The sequence below is a fragment of the Manis pentadactyla genome, chromosome 6 (assembly GCF_030020395.1).
Source record: "Manis pentadactyla isolate mManPen7 chromosome 6, mManPen7.hap1, whole genome shotgun sequence".
Classification (NCBI taxonomy): Eukaryota; Metazoa; Chordata; class Mammalia; order Pholidota; family Manidae; genus Manis; species Manis pentadactyla.
The window spans coordinates 36,600,145-36,624,921 of record NC_080024.1 but is presented as its reverse complement, the minus strand read 5'-3'; the positions used below and the strand labels follow the sequence as shown (position 1 = coordinate 36,624,921).

At 41.3% G+C, this 24,777-nt stretch overlaps 1 protein-coding gene across 6 annotated transcripts in view; it reads right to left on the bottom strand.

The window, feature by feature from the left end:
• The window catches only part of MYO1B (myosin IB), a 165,060-nt gene that overhangs the window by 126,039 nt on the left and 14,244 nt on the right, over nucleotides 1-24,777 (bottom strand). For 3 of the 6 annotated variants that reach the window (XM_036927985.2, XM_036927991.2, XM_036927992.2), the window contains exon 2: nucleotides 9,413-9,556. In XM_036927985.2, coding sequence (XP_036783880.2) covers nucleotides 9,413-9,547 — 135 coding nt within the window. In that variant the 5' untranslated portion in view covers nucleotides 9,548-9,556. Of the gene's footprint in view, nucleotides 1-9,412; nucleotides 9,557-20,116; nucleotides 20,250-23,004; nucleotides 23,094-24,777 lie in introns of those variants that run through there. The other 3 variants (XM_036927986.2, XM_036927987.2, XM_036927988.2) reach the window with 3 other exon arrangements.

Here is a 24,777-nt window from a genome sequence, read left to right as displayed (position 1 = left end):
TATCGGGGCACTGCTGAAACCCTTCTATCACCAGAAATAAACAAGGTGGGGGGTCGACTCGTTAGAGGGAAAAGTTTTCACCTCAGCAGTTTTTTAAGTGTTTGTCCAAGCACACAAAGGCTAGGCTTGTATCATGAAGAAGTGCAAGGCCTGGTATCATAATGATGCCAGGGTCCTTGTTCATGAAGTCAAAGAATGAACTTAGCAAACACTCAAGGTAGGAAAGCCAGGGAGAGGCTTTTATTTAGAGATAAAATGAGAGGACAGAGCTCCTGGCTCATGCCAGGGGACAAGAGAGCCCATAGTTGTGCACTGTCTAGGGGTTTTATAGGCAGTTGAGGATTTTCGGGAATGTGATAAAGGGCTTAGGGGTGAGGACTTGTTAAATGGTCTTAGAATGTTTATTCTTGATGAGATATTAAGTCGCTTTTCTCATCAGTCCTCCAGGTAATTCCGCAAAATTAATATAAGAAATGTACTGCAAATTTATTTCGAAGAATAGCAGCTTCTTGGTCTAGGAGCATATCAGTCATCAAGAATGCCTGCCCTGCCTTCAAGGTGGGCTGAGTTATTGTCTGTTTGCTAAAGAGTTTAAAAGGCAATCTAAGATGGAATCTTTCCTGCTTTTACTATGTTGTTTATGGCTGGGCTTGCTTGCCATTATTAATTGCCCAGGTTGCAAATCACCTGATCAGATCTGAGGAAAAACAGCATATAGGCCTGGGCCTTTTAGCATGCTAAAGTGAACCTTACACATTATTGCAAATGAGATACTTTCCTCTACCTGGGGAATATTAACTGATCTCACTGAAGAATGACTCTAGAGCTTAATGTTTAGCATGAGTTTTGGGAGGGGGTTTCTTTGCACATAGTTACACAGCTCTGACTATATTTATCCTGCCTTGCTTTTTCCAGAGGACTTCACCCTACTCTGTCTAAGCCCATGGTGCCTGTCTCAATAACCATTCTTAACTTCAGGGAAATAAACTAGGAAAGTGGCAATGCAACAGGCAGTATTTAAATATCATACTTAATGCCAATTAGTTAGCCTAAAATGAAATCAAAGAAATATTAATGAATGTTGAGACTCCTCCAAGGCCCGGTGTGCCCAAGCCATGTTATTCTCACCTCTGAAGTAATAACATTTCACAGCCAGGATGAGTGAGGACTCAGGTAAAAGTAACCATTCACAAGGCTGCACAACTGCACTGATTGCCTGGAATTTAGGCTACAACCATTTAACAAGCAAGCAACAAATGTAGTACTTCTTTATACAAAACACTGTGTAAAGCACAGTGGGAAATATAAGACACTCCTGTGGTGTCTGCCCCTGCAGAGCTCACAACAGTGCTTAGGAGGTGAGACTATATCATAAAACAACATTTTAAGAGTCAACTACTCTAGCCACCAAAACAGATGAAATGGGATTTAGGTGATTCTTGGCTAAATGAGTCATTAGTCATCTTATCTTACTGGAGCGCTTTGGGTTTAAATAAAGGCAAGGTCACTATGAATTGCAAAGGTCTGAGAATGCTCCAGCTAAATCAAGAGGATTAGAGCAGGTCTAAAAGGATGGGCATGATTCAGATAAACTAATGTTTCCCCAAGACGTGCCTATGAGATTTTAAGATCTAGATGATAGCTGAACCCCTCCCTTTAAAAAAAAAAATGTGTTAAGATACTTTTATCTTTCAAAATGCACTTTTTTTAAAGTATGAATTGCCAGAGACTCAAAACAGGTATCTATACACCCCATTCACTGCAGCACTGTTCACAATAGCCAGAAGGTGGAAGTTACCCAAATGTGGATCAATGGACGGATGGATAAACACATGTGGCATATAGATACAACGGAATATTATCTTGCCTTAAAAAGTGAAGAAATTCTGACACACACTTTAAGATGGATTAAAACATGGGCAAAGGCACAGAGGCCACCCAACCGCATTTTAGAGACAAAGAATGAACAGCATGGCATCTAATATATATTATATATGTTATATGTTACTAATAGTATCTATATAATACTAATTTATATGTACTATTTTATGTATACATACATATAATATACTACATATATAATATATATTAATTCATAACCTATTTTTAACAGAGGAAGAAACTAAAGGCATTAGGTTTGGAAACCCTTTCCAGAGTCCCTCAATTAGCGGCAGAGATAGTTTCGTGCCAAAGCTCTGTGCCAACGTCAGCGACGCAGGAATGGGAAAGTGTGATGTGCTCAGGCTCTTTCAGCTGCTCAGCACAGACATGCTCTCAACGTACATCAGGTACTGAAAGTTTTACTGTAATAATGAACACACCCTGCAACACCTGGGCACCCAGTCACCGAGCTACAAGAAAAGCTGAGCCCAAGAGTGAGGATGGGTGCGAGGCAGCACGACGGCCCAAGGCAACCCAAGCCTGGAGAGACTTCCTTTCGGGCTCCAACATCTGTGCTCATCACCTGCTCAAGGCTCTGTGTCTTCTGAGCCTCCTATGAACTGGTTTTCTCAATTTCTACTCCACAGCTTGTCGACTTCAAAGGCTTTATTCATAGTTTCTGCTTGCATGAGGCCCATCATGGCCTCACAACATCATGACTATGCACTTCATTGATATTTTATTTTTACAGCATCAATTCAAAGTTCTAAGAAAGAATCAAGTCCTGCTCATCTTTTTTAACTCTGCTGTGCCATAAACCGCTGGCCTAGATGAGACCATTCACAGGCCAGGAGGTCGTGTACATCACAGCTGCCAAAGGAGGGATGTAGGCCTGTCAGGCACGGTCACTGTGAAGACTAGTCTGAAACATGCCTAAACTACCACCTTTGTTCCTGGTGCTACCAGTCATTTCAGATTATGAATGATGAACTATCCGAGTTCTATGCCACAATGAAATGCAGGCTAAAAATACCACCTCAGCACCCTCTATTTTAGAGCAGAATAACACAGTCCTACCATAGCTTTGAGATCAACTCCATGAGACAGGTATTTTCCAAATATGTACCACTCTCCAGACCTAAGACAATTCTCTTAACCAAGGTACAGAGCAGTCCTCTGTTACAGGTATACTGCTGGCCACAAGTCTTGAAAACAGGTTTATATGGCTAACTGAAAGCAGTACTGTAACAAAAATGAAATTTGTACAATGAATACCAAAGAAGCAGGGGGGTAGGGAAAAAGGAATGGAGAGAGGAAGAGGAGAGAAACAGTCAGGGAAGTAGAGAAAGAGAAAGTTTCTAATTAGAAAATCTCAATGTCTAAAACCTTAAAGAAACATCATCCTGGATTTCCAAGTTTTTCATACTCCACTCCTACTATGTGCCAAGTACTGGGCTAAGATGCCCTTTAATCTCCAGCACATCTCAATAAGATAAGCATCATGACATGTACCTCATAAAGAAAACTAACCCTCAAGTATTTACAGTGGTCACAGTGGTTCTGAGTGGCCAGCATTCAACCTGAGCTCTGACTGCGAAAGGCTTGCCCCTTTCCCATTATGCCATATTGTACCTCACCCTCCACCCCCACCCAAACAGAATTTGATGAACAGAAAAGCCTCTCTTTAGAAATCAGGATTACCATTAGTATTTACCTGTGCTATAGACCTAACAGCAGAAGCAGATGCATGTGTAGAGGGGAGGGTTGAATTGGCCACATAAATTGGCCACAGGTCCCTTGTGCTGGATTAATTCCTCCTCCTCTTCTACTTTGTGCTCATAAAGATGAGGGACCATGCGCACCTGTCAATCACCCACTATCCAGTGAACATGATGAAAAACAATCTCCTCCCAAGATCTTCTCCTACCTTCTAGAGGGGGGAAACATCATCCTAATGGTTACTATCGCTTTTCTTTGACTAGTAAGTGCCGATAACTTTAGAACCTAACACACTTGTTCCATGTCGCACTAGCTTGTGTCACCGCACTGCTGAATGCTAAAACAACACTTGGCAGGGATACTGATAAGCATTTCATTTACAGGCAGACCTCGGAGATACTGCAGGTTCAGTTCCAGACCACCACAATAAAGGGAGTATCACAATAAAATACACCAAATAAATGTTTTGGTTTCCCAGTACATATAAAAGTTCACACTACACTGCAGTCCAATTAAGCGTGCAATAGCATTATGGGTAAAGAATATACATATACCTTAATTTAAAAATACTTTAAGTATTAAGTTCTAAGAGGAAGAAATTTTCCAGTCACCAAAGGTTTGAAGAGACCTTGGACAGGTTGAAACTATTACCAAAAATTATTGCTTTAAAAAGTATTGTAAAACTGTCCTAGAGAGAGACTATGTTCAGAAATTAGACTCAACATTTCTTTTTTAGCCATGTGATCTGCTGTTTTTCACCAGCTTTATCTAGTCTCTTCTAATGCTGTGTCTCCACTCCAAACACTGAGGCTATGCTAACATACACACTTTGTTTTCCATATCTCGTCTTAACAACCTACCTTTTCAATGACGCAAGTAGGCTGCCTGCTCAGGGTGAACCACTCATGGCCCATCCATCTACATGAGGAAGAACCTTTCCTACTTACAACTCCAGAACAAAATTAAAAAAAATTTTTAATCAAAATAATATAATCTGGAAGATTACCCACCACTACCTTATTAACTACTACTCTCACTCCTATGACCCACAGGAATAGTGAGATAATACATTTTAAGTTGCTAAGTTTGGGGTAATTGTTATATAGCAAGATAAAACTAAGACACCATTTATACCAAATTTCCAGGAATATATGTTGTACCCTTGGAGTTTTCATGTGTATAAATGAAGTGTTTTTCATTTATTTTCAAATAAGTATATAAATGGTAACTAGTTTTATTTTCATTTACTGTACAGTATTTCAAACCAAGTATATTGTACTTATATTTGTGTATCTTTCACAAAAGCTTGTGATCTTATCCTCATGGGAATCCTATTTCTAGTACTAACTTCTAAAAATTAAGATAGTTTTTACTATACTTGCAAAGCAGACATTCTTATATCTACAATTAGTTTAACTTAAAATACTAAAATCAGACCAATTCAGCCCTCTATATATCTGGATGATCCTCCTCCTGACAATTCAGATAAAAAAACAAACTAAATCTACTTGTCAGTACCAAAAATACTGCTCGTCAGAGAACAGACACTTTGGTTCTTTAGTTTCCAAATTTGCCCTAGGCCTTGTTCTTGCCCAAATTGCAGCTTTCCTGTTCCTCAAGAGACTCACAGTCCTAACGAGACACCCTAAAAACAGAAGGTCTGGGTGGGTCTCCTGCATGACAAGTTCCACATGAAATCCTGCCCCATTCCATCTGGCCGGGGTGGGGGTGGGGAGGCCGGAAGAAAGTCTGACAAAGGACAGAAAGAACACAGAAGAGCCACTGGGGAATGTTCTGACCAGCATTTCCCACCGCCAACCCCACAGAGAGACCGCTAAACCCAAAGGCACGTCCTGCAGCTGGTCCCAGCTTGAACTGCACTCTGCCAAAAGGGAGGAAAAAGCAAACAAAGCCTCTGGCCCTGCATGTTACCCCATCAGGCCAACATTCCCTCTATCTGTTCTCACCTGATCCTCCTCCACCTGCCACTGAACAGCCCTTACCACAAACTGTCCCAGATTTACAGACTCTGCCCTGCTACAAACAGGGTACAAACCAGCTCAGGGTTTGTTAAGCAAGTGCAGGAACCCACCTCAAAGTGAAGAACATTTCTTCCTGGAACATGCACTTGACTATGTTTCATAAAAGTTATCTGATCCCATCTTTATGAGAATCCTATTTCTAGTATGAACTTCTAAAAATTAAGATAATTTTTACTAGCCTTTCAAAGCAGTCATTCTTACAACTCTAATTAGTTTAACCTAAGATTCTAAAACTGCAAATTCATATCTCTGTATCTAGATGATTCCCAACCTGACAATTCATGTAGAAAACAAACTAAATCCATTTGTCAGCACTAAAACTACTTCTCACTCAAAATAAAACCAATAAAATGCAACTGAGCTATCAAAAACCAAAAAACATTCTTACTCAAAGGATTTTCCTTACTCAAAAAACTTCTTAAAGAACTAACACAGCATATTAGATTAAAACAAACCTATATGCATTATAAAAAGGAATAAAGTTTGAGTTACTTCAGAATCAAAGAATTCAACACAATTTCCCTAACGTGGATGGACTTCAAATCTGTCCCCAGAGTCCCTGAACCACCTATTTACTGCTCTCTGCCACTAGGAGTTCTGCAGTAGAAAAGTCTGAGAAGCATGCATTTGGACCTACTTGAAGCCTAGAACTCAAATGTTAAATGCTTCCCATTGGGCGTACCCCAGGGTAGCATCAATACCAACAATGCCACGTCATTTCAGGGTTCCCTACCAAACCTGTGGGGGCTTACAGCAGGTGGCCTCATCAGCATCCACTCCCCTTTTCCTCTTCCTAACATGTTGATAGATACATTTGGTTGGGTAGCCACCTGCTTACACACAGCCATCTACTTAGGAAAAAGCTGACCCTGCCCCAATCCTAGGGCTTGTCATCATTTTCCTAAGCCATTCAGATCACTCTGGTCACCTGGCCACATTCAGTGGTTTGGGGAGTATGTGTGACTCAAGTGGCCTACCCACAGCTTCAGGTTTAGTATGACAAGGTCACAAGGTATTCTACTTCCAGATCTGGCTGGTTGGAGGTCCAGAGGCCACTAAGGGTTTTATGAATACTTTAGGGAGTTGATAACTCATATCAAGAGGTAGAGCAGTCCTTATGAGAGCTCTGTAAAGGCAGTGACTATTTCTTATCTCTAAGAGGGATGGAGGGAGAAAGGTGGATAGATGGCAGAACAGGGTCCCCTGACCAGAGCTGGTTCACACCAGAGGCTACCACTAAGGCTGTGGGTAATGCTAGAGTTCCAAACTCTGGATCCTTCTATTTGCTGGCTACCGTATCAACTGTGGCTTCTGAAGATACAAATGCCTGTTCAATTCAGTTACATGATAGATCACTGTAGACCATCACCCACTTCTATAGTATAAAACAAAGCTATGAGACCACAGAAGAGTTTTTTTTTAAAATACATCTTCACTTTCTGGGAAAGAATTAAAAAACAAAGTGAAATACAAGACAGCAAATATTTCGTGTCATATTACCTTGACCTTTGACATCAGGCTAACCAATCTTGTAGCAACCCAGGAACAAAAGCAAAGCAGGAATATAATCAGAGTAAGAGCCACACACCAGTTTCCCAAAGGTGGTGGCATACATGATGTGTGGGGCTGCAGCAGTGTGGTAATCAAATTTATTATAAAGTATTTTTTTTTATTTCAAAAACAATACATGCTGGACTTACCAAGTCCTACCATATCAAGGTCTAAAAGAGTAACCTTTTTCCTTCCCCACAACCCAAAGCACCCCAGGGGTCCCCAAAGTTAGCATGCCTTTCTCTATGCACATGCAATATATAAACATATGTACACATCCATACGTACCCCATTAAAAAAATAGGATCATACGACACACACTACTTTTTTTTTTTGCTTAAAGAATTCCCAACTTGCAGTATGATATGTAGTCTTAAAGTACCACAGAAAACATTAACTAATGTGAATATCTGGAAGCAGAAAGCAATTTTCTGCTTTTATTTTATACCAGAAGAGGCAGTCCTAAAATAGTTAGAATATTATGTAGGGCTGAAACCCAGACATTTCGTATGCTGAAGGCTCATGAATGATAACACTTGGCATTTGGAAAAAGGGGATTGTTTTCTTTATAGTGGGTACAACAAATCAAGTATTTGAATGCATGAAATGTTCTACTCTCCATCCTATTTTCAATTCACCTGAAAGGGAATTGCGCTTCTTAGAGCCAAAAAGAAAAATGATCAGCAGCGTTCATTCCGACAGAATTGATTCCTCCTATCTCCATCTCAGAGACCAATGTTTAAAGTCTGTCTTTTATTTGTTATCAGACCACACTTTCAATTAAAGCTGCAGAACCGTGAGGTTTTCCCACCTGAAAGCCGAACAGCCGCACTCTGAGGAAAGGTGACACCAGGCCTCACTGCCAAACCAAACAATACCTCTTTCCTGCTCTGCAGCAGCGTTTTGTACCTTTTCCTTTTGAATCAGCATTTTACATAACTACATCTCCTCAGTTTAGAATCCAGCTTTCAATTAATATTCCAAAAGCATTATCCACACCTCTCATGTTACTGTCAACCTCCCCCTGCCTCCAACAATACACATCAAGAAAGACAAAAAGTTCAACTCCCGGATGATAACTACAACTTCACTGAGAAATTAATTACCCACAGTTATCCTTGCAACATGACTGGCTATCTGGAAAGGAAAGCTATATGTATATAAAATAATGGAGCTTTGCATATTCATTTTTTAAAATATATTCGTTCCACAGAAGTTGCAATAGTCCCTACTGTATCAGGTGAAATATCTCTCCTTTTATTTATTTATATTTCCTCCCATTGTTCCCACGTTGACAGATAAGAAAATATGAATCATGTCCCAATAGTCCAACACATCTCCAGACACAGATACACTATAAAAAGGGGAGGAAAGAACTCAGAAGTGAGGCAGAATCTAATACAACTACTTCCCATCCAATTCACCCTGTTTCCTTCTCAGCTGCTGGCATAGCGAAACAATGCCCCATTTTCTTGGATTAGTTAACAACACATCTCTACCTGAACAGATGCAAATTTCTGTGCTTTATGCAAATTCCTGAACAGCTGCATATTAATGCACTTTTTTACTCATGTTTTAAATATATTTAAGAAACTTGTTAAAGTAACACTATGAAATCTTTTATAAAGAAATTTTACAACATAAATTCCTATTATTACACACATTTACCTATTTGCATTTTTGTATGCCACATTATACTTTTGTATAGCAGGACATGACTACTCCCAAATCCTCAGGGACCAAAGACTAAATACCTAGTAATCTGGTCCTATCTCTATTAACTACAAATGTCAAGAAGGTTCCTGTCTTTTTTGACAATCCATTGCCTTGTATTTGATGAGTAGCTTGTCAAAGGTTAGACTGCTAATCTTATGAAGACATCCAAGAAGATGCCTGAGGATTTCAAAACTCCTCCTGAACACGTGCTCCTGGGAGGGGAGGCAGTAAGAGCTCTACTCGCCTTAGCGTGGTCCCCAGCATCCAGTACAGTACGCTGGACACAGTAAGCACGTGAAAGCAGACTCACTTGTCTCTAATCGATATTACCTATGTGCCAAATGAGTAAACACAAAACTCTTTCTGAGGGTATAAACAGATACCTCTGGACTCTAACAAACAAACAGAAAAAAGAGAGAGGAGAAGCCAGCTCTCTGCCAGAAAACACAAAGTCTAAACCCCCTCTGCCCACCTCTGCTCAATACTCACAGATGGATACTCACATATATTTCATTATAGTCAAAACGCCTCTTGAGGTTGTTGATGAAGGTCTCCTCGCTGAGAGGCTCTAGAAGAACCATATCTCCAACTCTGATCATGTTGTCCAGAAGTGAGGTTTTCACCTCCATTTTGGCCATAGTCTCCTGCTGTAGAGAAGAGGGGAAAGGGACAATTTAAGTGAGCAAAATTATTTCAGGTGGGTTGTTGGCCCCACTGGAGAAATGAAACACTGGCAGTTCCAAATGACCCTCGCCTGCCTCACAAACGTCACAGCCTCCCCTCCCCACAGCCTAAGGCAGCAGCATCTGAAATAGCTGCAGCCCTATAAGGCCCACTTGCCACCCTACTGCCATGAACAGACCTCCCTCCCAGTCCACTGCCCCAGGCAAAGTCCATCTATACAGTAGGAGGGACTCACTTGGCTTCTTTAGATTCCCTATCCTGAGCCAGAAGTTGCATAACTCTAGCAAGAGAACCCAACACACCCCTTTCCATCAGCCTTTGCAGAACAATGTCTGACGTGAACCTATATGAGCCTGCTTCCCCCAAGATGATGTGCCCCAGCACCCCATGATGAAATTCAGAATGCACTTTCCCAGGAAATAATGTTTAAAAAACAATGCTAACACTTACTGAGTACTTGCCACATAGCACATACCATACCAAGAACTTTACACGCATTAATTTAATCCTCACAATCAATTTATAAGGTAGGTATTGTTATCACTATTCCTCTTTTTAAGATAACGAAGCCAGAGAGATTAAGAAATTTTGCTTATGGTTGTTTAGGACTGTTACATTTTGTGTTAAAAAAAATTCAATCACCACTTGTAACACTGTACCTATGGGGGGAAATTTCATTCTGGGCATCAACAAGGACTTATAAAGAAAAGACCACAACCCACTTATAAATGAGAGGTTGCCTATATAATATAACCTGCCAACAGTGACCTCAATGTTCTTAGTTTTCATTCCAATGACATCCCACAGTAAAAGCAAAATCAAATAAGCATGCAGTGAATAGAGCAGAAATACTACCGATTTCCTTCAGCTCAGTGTGAAAGTCCACACAGCGGAACTGAGGCACACTATGAGGGCAGCACTATGTCCCCACTGTGAAGGTGCAGGGTGCCACCCAGCAGCAGGATCTGATCCCAAGGCTTCAAATATGATTGCTGTCGACTACTAAAATTCTTTCAAATATATCATCAGAACATGTGAGGTGTGTGTGTGTGTGTTTTATGTTACTTTTTCTAATATTACCAGGATGTAAGTTATCTAGGACATTCCCCCTAAATGCTTCCAATGTAGAAGTCAATTTTGTGTAACTTCAGTATAGTAATACCAAATAATAAATACTTCAGGATACTAATAAATACTCACAGACACTCATGTGCCTACCACTGAGGGTAAAGTACTTTTCGTTCTTTTCATCAAGGAATCACCCCAGCATATTATAATTTATAAGGATTGGTCTATGTGCTTAAGTCTTAGCAATTTAAATAAACATCTTCCTATTCTAGTCTAGAATACCCCATAGGTCTCGTACAGGCAACAGAGAGTACATTTAGTTGGGCTATTTTAAAAAGAACTGGAAGAGGTGGAAGTTCAGTAATTCTTTATGATTAATTACTAATGATGTATATGAATCCACAAACACATCTTTTACTTCAGACCCTATTTTTAAAAAAAACTTTTTAAAGTGTGCACAGAAAAGCCAAAAAAGAGAGACCAAAAAGCAGAGAAGGAAGTTCTCCCACAAAAACAACCCGATATAGAAGTATTTCAAAATCAAAAGAAGAAAAAGAGTGTTAACTTTTTTGTTAAAAAAATGTTTTTTCAATTTCATGCCAACTACACCTGGAATAAATAGCCCCAGGTACCACTGAAACACAACAAGAGTGACACTAAGAATGCTTTCCTGCTCTTTGAACTAGGCCAGACTCGGTTTAAAAACAAATGGGTGGGGGTGGGGGGCACCTGCCATTCTCTGGAGAGGCAGCAGAAGCCAGGGAGACAGCTGGTCCCATGCCAGGACCATAGAAAGAGTTGCACAGCAATTGGAACAGGAGCGCCCAGCCTTTGTCGCAATAAATTAACATTTAAATCAAATTTCAAGTTCTCAGAGTCATGAAATGCCAAAAGCACTCTAGCCGCGATGCATTACATGTAATTTGGCAGATGGGAAAAAGGTTTAGGGATTAAGGGGGAAGTCAACCTGAGAAGGGCTTCAAAAATAACCACCTTAAACCAGCAATTAAAATAAAGCAAAGAGGCTGAATGGGAACTCTTTGCCCTGGGGTGGATTCCTGTATGTAAAGTCTATTTATGGAAACCACTGCAGAAAGACAACAGCTTCACTGCAGGTAACGATAATTAAGCAGCCAATCTTTCTCTGTAATTAAACCCGCTTCACTATCTTTTCAAATACAAGTCTCAAGCAAGTTTGTATGGGTTCTAAATTTTACACTTCCATCCCAACTTTATAATCCAAAGCGGGGCGAAAGGCAAAACAAATGCTGAGCTACAGGCAATTTGTAAAAGTGAAAACCTCTGAAAACAAAACTTTGGCAAAACCAAAACACAATAAAGTTAAACCAACTGAAAAGGTGATAGTGACATGCATTAGTCACACAAGTAGTTTTGTTTCACTTTGTTGTTTTGTCTCTTTTAGCGTCCAGGTCCTCTGCGGGGGGTTAATAGTGACCACCCTCCCTAGTCTCATGGTAAAAATGGGGCACTAAGAAAATGGCATAGAGGTACGTGCCTGTTCTCCTACAGACGGACTGGTTTCCCTTATTGGGACTATTGCCAGCCTTGGTTTGCATCACCTTGGCATCTCCAAGAAATTAGTTGGCTTATTCGCTCCATCATAAGAAACTGATTTGTTTTTGTCTCTAAAAGCAATGCTTACTTACCACTGGAACAGATTTCAGAATCACTTTGCTACTTACCTCAACATTTCCATAAATTCTCAGAAGAATTCACATGGAAGAAAAAAATGTATGTATAGCACGGAGGATACTTGTTGTTTGACACCCAGATGTGTACCTTCACCCTTCCCAAGACTCCCATGGGAATCCATGCTGTTGTAGGAAAGCCATTTTATCCCATGTTAACAAGACTGTAGCCCATAAGCCAGACTAGGGCAATCAACACATTTCCATCTTTCAGCCAACATAACTGATTCAGGTCCAATCAGATAAATGAGCCTGAGGCTTTGGCTTGGAATATTAGGACAAAGGTTCTACCTACCTCTGGATTGCACGATTTACCTTCATGATACTTGGAACCTCTGCAGCTATGAAGATACTTGGAACCTCATGCTTTCATGAGAGGGCTTGTGTGAAGAGGGAGACAACACATGGAGGGCAGGACAAGAAAAAAGCCAAGAATCTGTGCTGGAGTCCTGATGGTATCACAAATTTCTAGATCGAATTGCACCTGAAGCCCACCCACAGCTCTCAAGTTTTCAGTCACAGAGGCCAGTTAATTCTTCTTATTGTTTAAGTTGTTTGAGTTGGATTTTCTATTATTTGCAACAGAAAGCATCTCACCTAATAAAAGAAGTTGGTACAAAGAAGTAGAATGTTGTAAGTAACACCCTAAAGGGCATGGACTGGCTGAGCCAAGGCCACAGGGGGCAGGGTATGAAGACCTATTATCTTGGACTGGCAAGAGGATTACCTCTGATATATAACAGTGAACAGCTGATTAAGTCACAACCTATTGTACCTTAAGACTTGTACCTTATCCCTGAAACTTTAGAGAATTCAAGAAAAAGTCAGATGCTGCAGTGTATGTTGGCTACTTCTTAAGGATCTACCTGAAAGACAGAAGTGCTATGACACTGGCCTGTCTGAAAGCCAGAGGGAACCTACGGGCTGCTCAAAGGAGTCACTCTGCCTGGAGCTGGGAGACGCAGAAGAGACGTGACCTATTTCAAGTGCCAACTGCTTCTCCTGTATGGCCTGAGAAAAGGCTGGTACTCCCACCATGCAGATGCAGCCCAGGAGAGGTAGGTACCAACACTACTGCTTCTTGTACTTCCTATTTCCCTGGCAGCTTCTATTAACCAGGAGCTAAGGCACTCAGCAGAGTACCAAGTCCAGGCCCGATTGTCAAGACACAAGTCCTCAGGCCAAGTTCAAGGTTCAAAACCTTGAGAGTTGGCTGTATCTCTGGTTTAGGTTGCTAGTCCATGTAAGCAAATAAACCTGAAAAATCTACAACATTTTTAAGGGAGCTATACTATCAAAGAAGTCTAACCAACAGTGATTTACAATTGCTTGTTCCTTAAGACAATGAGACCCAAGACCTCCCACTTACAAGAAGAAAAAAGAACTGCTAAAGCGTGGCAGCCCCTGACAAAGCCATCTTCCTCAGTGCTCATCTTAAATGTAGCGATGAAGACAACGGACAAAGGAGATATTCTCAAGGAGCAGAACCCTCTGAAGGGGGTAGCTAGGTTTTCAGCTACACAGGGAAGAGTTGTATTATGTTGGCTGAAGCATTTTATTTTCTTAAGTACAAATAGGGTAATAAGGTGTATGTGAATGCCGGCAGCCAAAGGCTAGAGCTGTAGTGGACATTTGTCTTTTTCTTTTTTTTTAACCAGGGATACTACCCCATATACAGTATACAGTCCAATCCCTATTTGCACCTAATGTCCCTTTTAAGGAGTCCCCAGTTACCTTGTGATAACAAGGAATCTAATGAGAGGTAATGCCCAACTCCCATAACAGAATTCAAAGAAGACAGATTTGCTTTCTCTCTACCCTGAGGAACATGGCTTCAGCATAGCTAATCACATCCTCCTAGGACTTTCCATCTGGGAGATGATGAAAGCCGGTGATGGCGGCTGGAGGTTATGCTCATTGCTGAGTGTCAGGGGCATGCACACAGGTGTTTCTGCACCACGGCTTCTGCCACGGATCCCTCCGGCCTTTTCTTGGTTCCTGCCGCTCTTCCAAGTCTGCCTAGCCTTCCTGCTCTTCCAACCTCTCTGCAATTCCGAGTCTCTATATCCTTCCTGCACTGCAAGCAACCAAGATCCCTACACTGACACCAAAAGTGAGTTCAGTGCCCAGCATACAGAAGTATGCCACTGTTAGGTCTCCATTCCTATGCAAAACTTAACCTTTTTCTCTCAAACTTGATGAAAGCAATCTGCAAAATACAATCACTAGGGGAGCCTTGAGAGGAAACACAGGGTAGTTCTGATTTAGCCCAGCCACCAGCCCACCAAATGATGCCAGGTGACTCCATGGGTGCCCCAGCTCCTTCCGCCTGTTTGTCCACCCAAGAAAAACAAAATACATGATCACAACCATTCTTTTCCCCACCCACTCTCATCTCAAAAACTTTCAAAATTGCTACCATTATTTCAATGCATACCAAGTCATTTACTGAACCTTTGCAAAGTAAAAACACCTTTTTAAATATTGAAAACATCATTTCAAAAACTGTTCGAAACCCAAAAGAAAATGCAGCATAAACATCCTATACAACATCTTAAAATGGCCATCAGTAACCTAACATTTAAATATCAGTAGTCCACCCCAGTTGCCAACCTTAAATTACAAGCCCCCTACCATGGTAATGTCATCTGTGCTTGGGAATGTCAAGACCAACATCCTACAAGCCAGTAGCCTCACACACAGAGAGCCGGACCAGATGGCAAATCTGCGTGAAGCGCATGGTCATTTTATTAATTCGATTATCAAAATGGCAATGCTGAGAAGCTATTCCAAATTAACAATCCCACATTAATTTAATAATAACTAAGAAGAGATGCAAGATACCCTCAAGTAAAGCATCTGGTAGTCTCTCATGTTATTCAAAGTTCTGGGAGTACCACAGGTGAAACAAATGTGTATTTTGAAGTTGAAACAGTTTTACTGTAGAATTTGAAAGAATAATCACAAATCAGAGCTGAAGTTGCAATGATTAAAGATTAAATCTTTAACGTAACTTTTTATTTGAAGGAACCCTTAAAGCGAAGCTGTAAAACCATTTGCAGGAAAACTTCATGAAAGCAGGAATCTCTTGCTTCAGCTACTGTCAATGAGGATGTCTGAAACACATCAATCACAATGCCGTCAGTCAGCAGCACAGCCAGTGGCAGCCCCTTCGGGGAGTCTTCTCAGGGTAACAATCATTCTTATCTGACTCCAGTTCCGCTCTCTGACCTCCTCCTGTGGTGGTCATGTATGCAAGAGAGCCCCTTTCCTGGAGAATCTCTGTGGTGTCAAAAGTCACACCTTATTCGTCTTTATTTCCGCAAAGGCACGCTTGCACAGGGTAGGCAGTCAGAGAAACATAAAGGGAAGACGAGAACGCAAGTGTACGACTGCCAGCTGAGCCTCTCATTAATGCAAGTGCTCACGGTGGCCACGCCGACCAGAAGCAAAACACAGCTGCAGCTTCAAGCCACTCTGACCCATTCCCCTAAAAATGTATCACCAGCAAAGGACGGGAAACAGAACTGAGCCATTTGGCTCCCAAAGAGATCACTAATGCTCTTTAGAACATGAGAAACCCATTTTAGTTAAGAAAACTGGGCCAATGGGGCAAGATTTCATGAACAAGATAATTTCAGCAAATCCTGATGGCAAAACAAAGGCAACAGAGGGGCTAATTCTACAGGACATGGCTCTGTACCTAAAATAATTAGTTAAGTGACAGAAAAACCAGAATTTCCTTCCTAGATCTTTTGAAATAGCATGGAATCTCATCTCTAAGAGCAGTTAGATTGACTCTCTATTCAGTTCAGTTTAACCACCACTTACAGTATTGAGTCCTATTGGTCCCTGGCTTTGTGTTAAGTGCTGGGAACGCACTGTGAATCATCCCAGTACTTCCCCTACCCATGCCACCCTCAGGAGTTCATAGTCCACCAAGAGTCAAAAATGAAATAGGCCACTTGTGAAATTCCAAGGAACCGTTTTAATAATTAAAAGCAGTACATGTTCTCTGTAGGGAAAAAATCAGAAAATGCAGATGAGCAAAAAGAATATAAGCCAAATTCAACACCCTTATGCTGTAGTCTAAATCCTTTTGAATTCATTAGAACCCTTATGGAATCTGATTTTTATAACCAATGATTGGCCTTCATTTCCGGTTTTATAATATAAACATATATATGTATTTCTGCCTCAATGTAGGAATGGGAAACAGATCCACAGGAGCTGTGAAATCACATGGCTACACCAGGAGTAGCCCCCCACTGGTAGGTTCGGCCAAACTGCATGGCCGTCCACCCCTTTACTCTTCACCTTCTTCCCACTCCCAAACCAGCACCCAGACCCTCAACAGTTGGCCCACCCACCACCTCTATGACTTGGCTGTGGCTAACACCTCTATACATGTCCAAAACCTCTACTTTCTACCGTCCCACACCCAAACACCCCCAAAACAAAGACAAAACCCTCTTACCCCCCTAGATTCCAAGAAATCACAACTGACCCACTTTCTCACCCTTGGCCGCTCTCCCTGTCTCTGACTACCTCCCCCCACAGCCCACTTGTCTCTTGATTCTATCCCCTCCATCACTCCGGCTTCCACACCATCCCCTCTCTCTTTCCACAGTGTCCTGCTACCTCAGCCTCACCCTTTCTCACCTGAAAGCCGACAGCCTGCTGAGTGGTCTCTCTCCTCCACTGGCCACCACCGCCTCTGCCCACCCCACTTGCCCCCATCCATGGCCCACACTCCCCAAGTCTCATGTCTGAATCACAACCTGATCAGCTAAGCCCTGCTTTAAATCCTTCAATCACTCTCCAGCATCTTTAAGCCAATATTCCTTAGCAGATCCTCAAAAAATGAAACACACAATTGCCATATGATCCAATGATTCCATTTCTGGGTATAAAAGCAGGGATGCAAATAGATAACTGTGCACACATGTTCACAGCAGCATTATTCACAATAATCAGAAGGTGGAGGCAACCCAAGTGTCCATCAACAGGTGAATGGATAACCAACCAACCAAGGTACGCGCAGACAATGGGATTTTACTCAGTCTTAAAAAGGAAGGAAATTCAGAAATTCAGACACGTGCTGCAATATGGATGAACCCTGAAGACACTATGCACACAGAAATAAGCCAGTCACCAGAGGACAAACACTGTATGAGCCCCACCCAGCCTTATATGAGATACTAGGAGTCAGATTCATAGACAGGAAGTACAATGGTGTTACCAGGGGCTAAGGGAAGAGAACAGGGAGTTGTCGCTTAATGGGGACAGAGTTTCAGTTTGGGAAAGTAAAAAAGTTCTGGAGATGGGTGGTGGTGATGGCTACACACAATGTGAGTGTGCTTAATGCCACTGAACTGTACACTTAAAATGGTAAAAATGGTTAATTTTATGTTATGTATACTGTATCCTTACAGTATACATAAACAAAAAAATCCTTATCAGAGATCAAGATGCCAAACCTGACTCTAGCCTTCTTCCTCGGTCTCTTCGGTCCCTGAGGCCGCACACACACAAGACCTCTAACAGCTCCTTCGACCAGGTCATAGCTAACTGACTTATATACCAGCCCAAACAATGCCAGCTTCCAAAGGTCTGGAATTAGGACACAGAGGCTACAGTCAGGTGGCCGCAAAGAAGTTTGTGTAGATCCAGGGGACAAGGTGTACCACTGAGAAGAGACCTTGCAAGGTTCCTGAGCAGAGGAATGAAACCAAGTGCAGGGAGAAGCAGCAGTGATGGTGACACAGAAAAGCTGTTCTAGATCCTGAGAGTGGTTCTAGTCATAGGCCCTGAAGAGGTTCAGCTGAGTTTCTTGTCTTAAAGAAATCCCCCGACTTACACCAGTGCGAGGAGCCCCTCCTCAATGCCAGTGGGCTCTGAGCAAGCCAATACGCCTCCAGGGCAACTCATGGCTTTCCGTCCCCTCCTCGCTAGACAAGACTTGAGTTCTCCATGTGCTAAGGCCCCACTGTCCGGCAGAGTGCCTGGTATACAGGACTCCGGAGTGGACAGCAAATAAATGAAAGCACATTAGAGAGACACAGCCCATTCTTCCCTCCAAAACTGTTTCCAGCATCTCTGTCCTTGCCATCCAAGCAACAACTGGCAAAGGATAATCAGAGAGCCTCAGCTAATGCACCAGGAATTGGGAAAGATCATGAAAGACTCAGGTTTGAAACCACGGGCAACACAATTCTCAGTCTTTACCAACCTGAGCAGCAAATGGCACAAAAACTGCATTCTTTAGGACAATTCACTCAAGCTTTATGGTTCTCAAGGAGAAGGGGGTTGGTGGGCCACACAGAACCATACGGGTGTTTTGTAGGGCTCCCCAAAATATGAGAAAAAATGTGTTTCACAGACATGTTTGTGAAAAACTCAGATGATGCTGATTTCCATTACTATCAAAAAAATTCATGTAAGGTGGGTCAATTCATGACATTTACTCCACAAAACATAGTTACCTGACTTCCCAATCCTTTATTACCCTGTTAAAGCCACTAGATACTGAGGTTTTCCCCCTTTCTCCAGAGCTTCTTGTTAAAAATATTCAATGGATTGCTGGAAGGATGGCTTTTGGTAGACCCTTGGATTAGGGAAGGAATAGGTTCACCTACTGGGCAATTTCCAAATAGTAAATTGTCTTGTGCTCAAACTCAGGAAAATACAAAGGATATTAAAGTATCAAGTAATGCTAAAATGGAACAGATTTGAACAGGGAGTGCAAACAAACAGCTACAAGCATATGGGCACCAATAGGCCATGAAGCCAGCTTATTAATAAGCTTTGCAGAGGACAGGGGCAGTTAATTCAACATTCTGGTTATCTCTGCATAGGCAGAGGAGGGCCAAACCAGCCAGTGTCAATGTCAAGGTCTGCTTCTGTCTGTGTATGGAAAAGCTGGCTTATCAACAAAAGCCTTCAACCTGGAGCTGACCACCCTCAATCTCCCGCACAGGCCAGTTACTAAGGATTTGAAAGATAACACCTAGAACTTAACAATTTGCAAAGTGCTGGTTAAAAAAGAAAGTTTTTCCAACTGTGGAACTGATGAATATATTATCTAGACTAATTATGATTTTTTTTTTTTAGTTAAAAATAACAGTGGCTGCTATGACAACATTGAAGGTTTTAGATTACAAGCCATAAACTATCACTTCTGATGTGTGAGCAAAATGTCTTAGGATTCCAGGCAAAACTTTATTTTAACAGAGAGAGAAAAGGACCCAGGAGGTGGTGTATGCCCGGTTTCTGGAAGAGCCAGGGCGAAGAGGAAGCCGTGCTGACAGGTCCAAGTACTTTCCACTTATACTGCATATACCCTTCAATCCAATTCTTAACCACCAAACTCTTCACAAAACCTGCCCACATACAAACACAAACACGCACAGTTTTTCCAACAGAAGCTTCCCTTCTACGCTGGGAAAGGGTAACTTTGTGCAGAAGTTTTAGAGCAAGAGTGTGCCGCAACTAAAAATGCCCATTTGATCTGCCCTAGTATGGGGCTGCACTGGCTTTACACCACAGAACCAGGCTCAAATCCAAATGAATTCATCTGTGGAATTTGAATTTCTGATCTAAAAACTCAGGATGACAACATCCAGTCCACCAACTAATCATGCAGGCCGACCAATGAAGCAAAACGTCTTCACATATGAAAGGCCTCACTAAGTACCAACACCCTCCCTTCCCAATGCCTGTTTCTTCTGAGCCTGAAGAGCTCACCTACTCATATTACACTGCCTTCCGGCAGGTGCGTCCAGATAAACAACCTACAGAGTTGCTTCATTTGCCATAGACATTCCATGGGGCTCAGTACTCTGAGGAAATGCAGCCAAAATTCACTGTCCCCACCGTCACTTCCCAGAGGAAGCTCTGCAGAAACAGGGCAGGAACAAGTGCCAAAGGGCAGGGCAACTTCAGAGAATGCCTTCCACCCACCAAAGCCTGGGTCTGAAAGCCACCTCCACCGGGAGCTGGTCACCCCTCACCAGCAAAATTCTGGAAGATTGAGAATGGACAGTCCTGGCTTTAGGAGGAACCTGTGATCATGATATCCCTACTCACACTGATTATTATGGGGAATTAATGAGCTAATGTCTGAAAAGGCCTATGAGTTCCTGTAGGACAAGGTAGCCAAAAACTATAAACCTCTATTATAACCAGAAACACAAACTCAGCTGCACGTGGGACATGCTAATTATAACCCACAGACCTCTCAAGTTGTTCCCTTAAGGTAGATAAAAAAAAAAAAAATTCCAAGAAGGCAAATGTGTTTAGATTGGCAAACCTAAGGCCCTGGATCCCCCAGGTGAACGTAAAACCGCTCAACGCGACTGGCACACCCGACTGTTCCCAGCCAGGGCATGGGCACCAGACACGGCTGGAGATTATTAAACTGAATACAGCCACTGGGGGAAAACCAACTTTCCTTCCAAATGAATTGGCTTGCTGATCAGAGGGTCCCAGTCTCTTCCCACATGCTAATATCTTCACCAAAGTCCTCCTGTCCTTTGCCCCTTCCCCTGCTTACAGCACTCTTATACTCATTCTTTCTTTATAAAAATCTTTTAGTAATTTCTCTCTAAATCACTCAAGGCACTCCCTTATGGTAAAATGTACAGGGATTTGCACCTGGTAGCCACTCATCTAGGGTTTTGTGTACACTGCCTGTCAGTTTTGGGGACCCCTATGGGTTGCTGTCTGAAGACCACTGGCTGAACAAAGATGCCTGCATTATAGTCTGGAGTACGCAAGAGCAGAACTACCTTCTTCACAAAAGGCACCTTCTCATCATTTAGACTCATTAAAGAGGTGACAATGGGAGAAATGCATTGGATTTAGGGCACTCCTATTCTTTGGGGTAAGGAAGCAAGTTATCTCTCAGGGAAACATCAGCTGTTACCTTCCGTAACAGACCACAGAGGTGAGAATGACTGTTAAAGTGACTCGACATAAAAACCCAGAATATTCACATGGCAGACTCGGCTCTGCCTCTGGCTCACCAGGAGACCTGGGGCACACTGCGACTCTGAGCCTCAGGTTCCCCAGAGGAGGAAATACATCATCTCCTAAGGTCCTGCCCAGCTTCCACCACTACTGATTCAACAAAAACAGCTCACCTCTGGGAAGACTGCGTCCCTTCACTTTTGGGTGAGCACACACACATCCTGGGTCTAGTTATAAAGAATGTGAAAAACCACAATGTCAGTCCACAAGAATCTTGCTCAATGACACTGACCCTGAGCAAGGAGAGCAGCTCCCTTTATTCTGACCTCACCAGCAAAAAAAAAAAAAAAAAAATGTATTAAGGGTCTAAACGTATTTAGCACAGAAAGCAATACACAACATCAACAGGATCATCCTAAGGGAAGGCATTAGGGTGCGTGTGAATGTGTTCTCTGTGTGTTTCCAAACTGCATGGTTAGCTGCAAAATGACACTGGCTATTTTAATAACTTAATCTAGTAATGAAAGCAAAAAAGAGGCAACTATGCATTACTCAGCAGTGTATCTTTTTACTAGTGGTTTAGAAAAAGATTTTTTTAAATAATAAAAATTCAGTAGCCTCCTCAAGCAGTTATCCACTGTAAAAAAGTCTAACAAACTATGTAACCAAAGGGAGTGATGTTTATCAATTTACATTAGGATTTCAAAATGTTTACTAGTTGAGAACTCATCAAACAGAAATAGCTAAGATGTTCCAAAAAAGACACTGATAGTGTAAATTCAGAAAGCAAAATGACTTTGTCATTTAAAAAGAATTTGTAAAGAAAATAACTAAACCACAGTGGGTTACTTTGCCCAAGTTGATTAAAATCAACAATCATATTAGAATTTTAAAGTATTTTCTGGGCCCATTTTTCCTAATTTTTTTAATGTTGGAAGCATTACTGGATTTAAAATCAAATGCACCACAACACATACCTTACATATCTCTAAATACATTCTAAGGTATTTATGAAGAAAGGAAACATATACAGTACAGCCAACCAACGTATAAGGCATGCCATCATTCAATAATCTCTTTTAAGTCACAAATTAAAATGTCCACTGAAATTTGTTTACTAAATTTAAATTTATAAATGTCAACTAAGTTTAATAATAGTTCTGCTAATTTCCAAAACTTCTGCAGCAATTATTTCCATATATATTTACATAAGGCTACAGACATACAAATGCCCTTCACACACAAAATTCACTTTTTTCCTCTTGAATACAGCACAAACTTGACCTCTAAAGCTATACAAAAAGAAAAAAAAATCAATTTTAAAGTTAATCAGCTTGACCATTCATAGAACCATACAATAAATTTTCCCAAGGGAAATTTTAGTAAGAAACAAAATATTCAAAAGTGAACTATATTGTATATGCCTGCTTAAGAAAAGTTCAGTTCCTTCTACAAGTAGCTTATCAAAAAAAATTTTCAAAATACTGCATCATTACACTGTAAATCAGCATTTTAAAAGGCATCAAAACTTAAAATTTACAATCCACCCTTGTGTCTCTCAATAAGGAGGTAGGTAGGTAGGCAGGCAGATAGACAGACATAAAAATTATAGGGAGTTCTTTTTAAATTATGTAGTTATAAGCTTAGAAATTAAAACTGCTTACCAACTTTTCTTCTCCATTGTTTTTTCCACTGACTTAACTAGCACTTTAGCACTCAGTTCATATGAAAGGGAGGGACAAACATTCGTTGTGACAGAGAGAACACACTAAGTACAACAAATATTTTGCACACAGATAAAGGAAAAGTAGGTCAATACCCTGTGGCTAGGAAGAAGCAGCCTCAGCTTCCATCCAGAACCATATTTCATGATTAACCAGGCTGGACTCTCTCCTATCAAGAGCCGACCGCTCTGCCCTGTGCACTTGGTATACCCAGGCACTAGGAGAAGAGAAATTAGAGACACATCTGCTGCTCCCCAGGTCTCTGCAATCTAGCTAGGGAAAGGAAAATACTTGAGAGCAATATAAGAAATAAAACAAGTGCTCCCATAGAGCAGATGACTGACCCCTAAAAGAGGTATATAGAGACTAACGTTTATGTCTCGAGGTGGAGCGATTATCATGGCATAGGAGGATCAGAAAAGGATGGCTGAAGAAGTAAAAATTGACCTTGACTTTTTGAGGACGAGTAGGACATAAAGCAAGATGTACGAGATTATATTATGCATTTGGTATGAATTTATGCAGCGGGTGGGTGTGCTTTGTTTTTTTTTTTTTTGCTGGAAATATATGTTGCTGTAAATATCCCAGACTCCCAACACTATAAAAATAATTGCCAAAGCAAAAAAAAAAAATGTTGCTGAATGCAGGCGTATGACACACAGGCTTCACAGCAGCTCCTCCCTCTGCAGCAGGATCGCAGCGCTCCAGAGGGCTGCTCTGCTGGACTGTGCCCCAGGGCAAGGATGAGGGCGACTGCAGCAGGGCCCCCACCTGACCTACAATGTACACACACTGTGAGTATGTAGATTATTACTTTGAGCCACTAAGATTCTCAGGTTTGCAGAACCACAACTTAACCTATCTATTCTGAATGGCTGACAATATCAATGAAATAATATTTTTATTTGATGATCCTCCAAGCCCTTTACAGTTATCTCAGCCACTCCTGAATCAGCTGCAATCACTTTTAGAAACTTACTCTTATTTAGATGGTTTCCAAAACATTCAAATGAGTTTTCATAGAAACAATTCGTTTTGCACATAAATTTAAAATCATTGTATTAAATATAGTAAATACAAAAGGTATGAAGAAGTTTGGGGATGAATACAGTTAAGTCTCGATAAGCACACACCTCTACCACAGGAACAGAACTCAAGAGCTCACCACAGGGCAGCCCTCTAACTTTGAGCCTATAGTGTGTTTTGGGCATCAGGTGAAATATTTTTCAGGGGAAAAGAACACCAACTAATCCAGCAAATCTGGAGGTCACTAAGAACTCAATGTTTTCTAAGCTGGGAGCCTAGACAATCATAAAAATGAATAGCACTATCATCTTGCCAAGTTAAAAATCTGGTTGGCTTTTCAAAACTATATCCAACTACCAGTTTTATTCTGTCCCAAATCTACAGTCATAAGTGCTTAAGTCATTTAAGAAAGCACAAAAATAACACTGCAAACCCACAACCAGACATAGAGTCAAGGGTACAAGGTCACGTCATTCCACAACCTGGCTCTTAAAGACAGAAAGAGTGAATACATAAGTTACTATTAAAAACTAAATTTGAGTTTCATACTTCAAAATCACATACTTCTTTAAAACTGTAAACAGAGATAAATGTTCCTCTCAAGGTTGCCCAGCAAAACCTGGATGCTTCTATTTTAGGTAGCCAAACAGTAAATTGTCCATAGTTTACATACTTTTAGAAATCTAA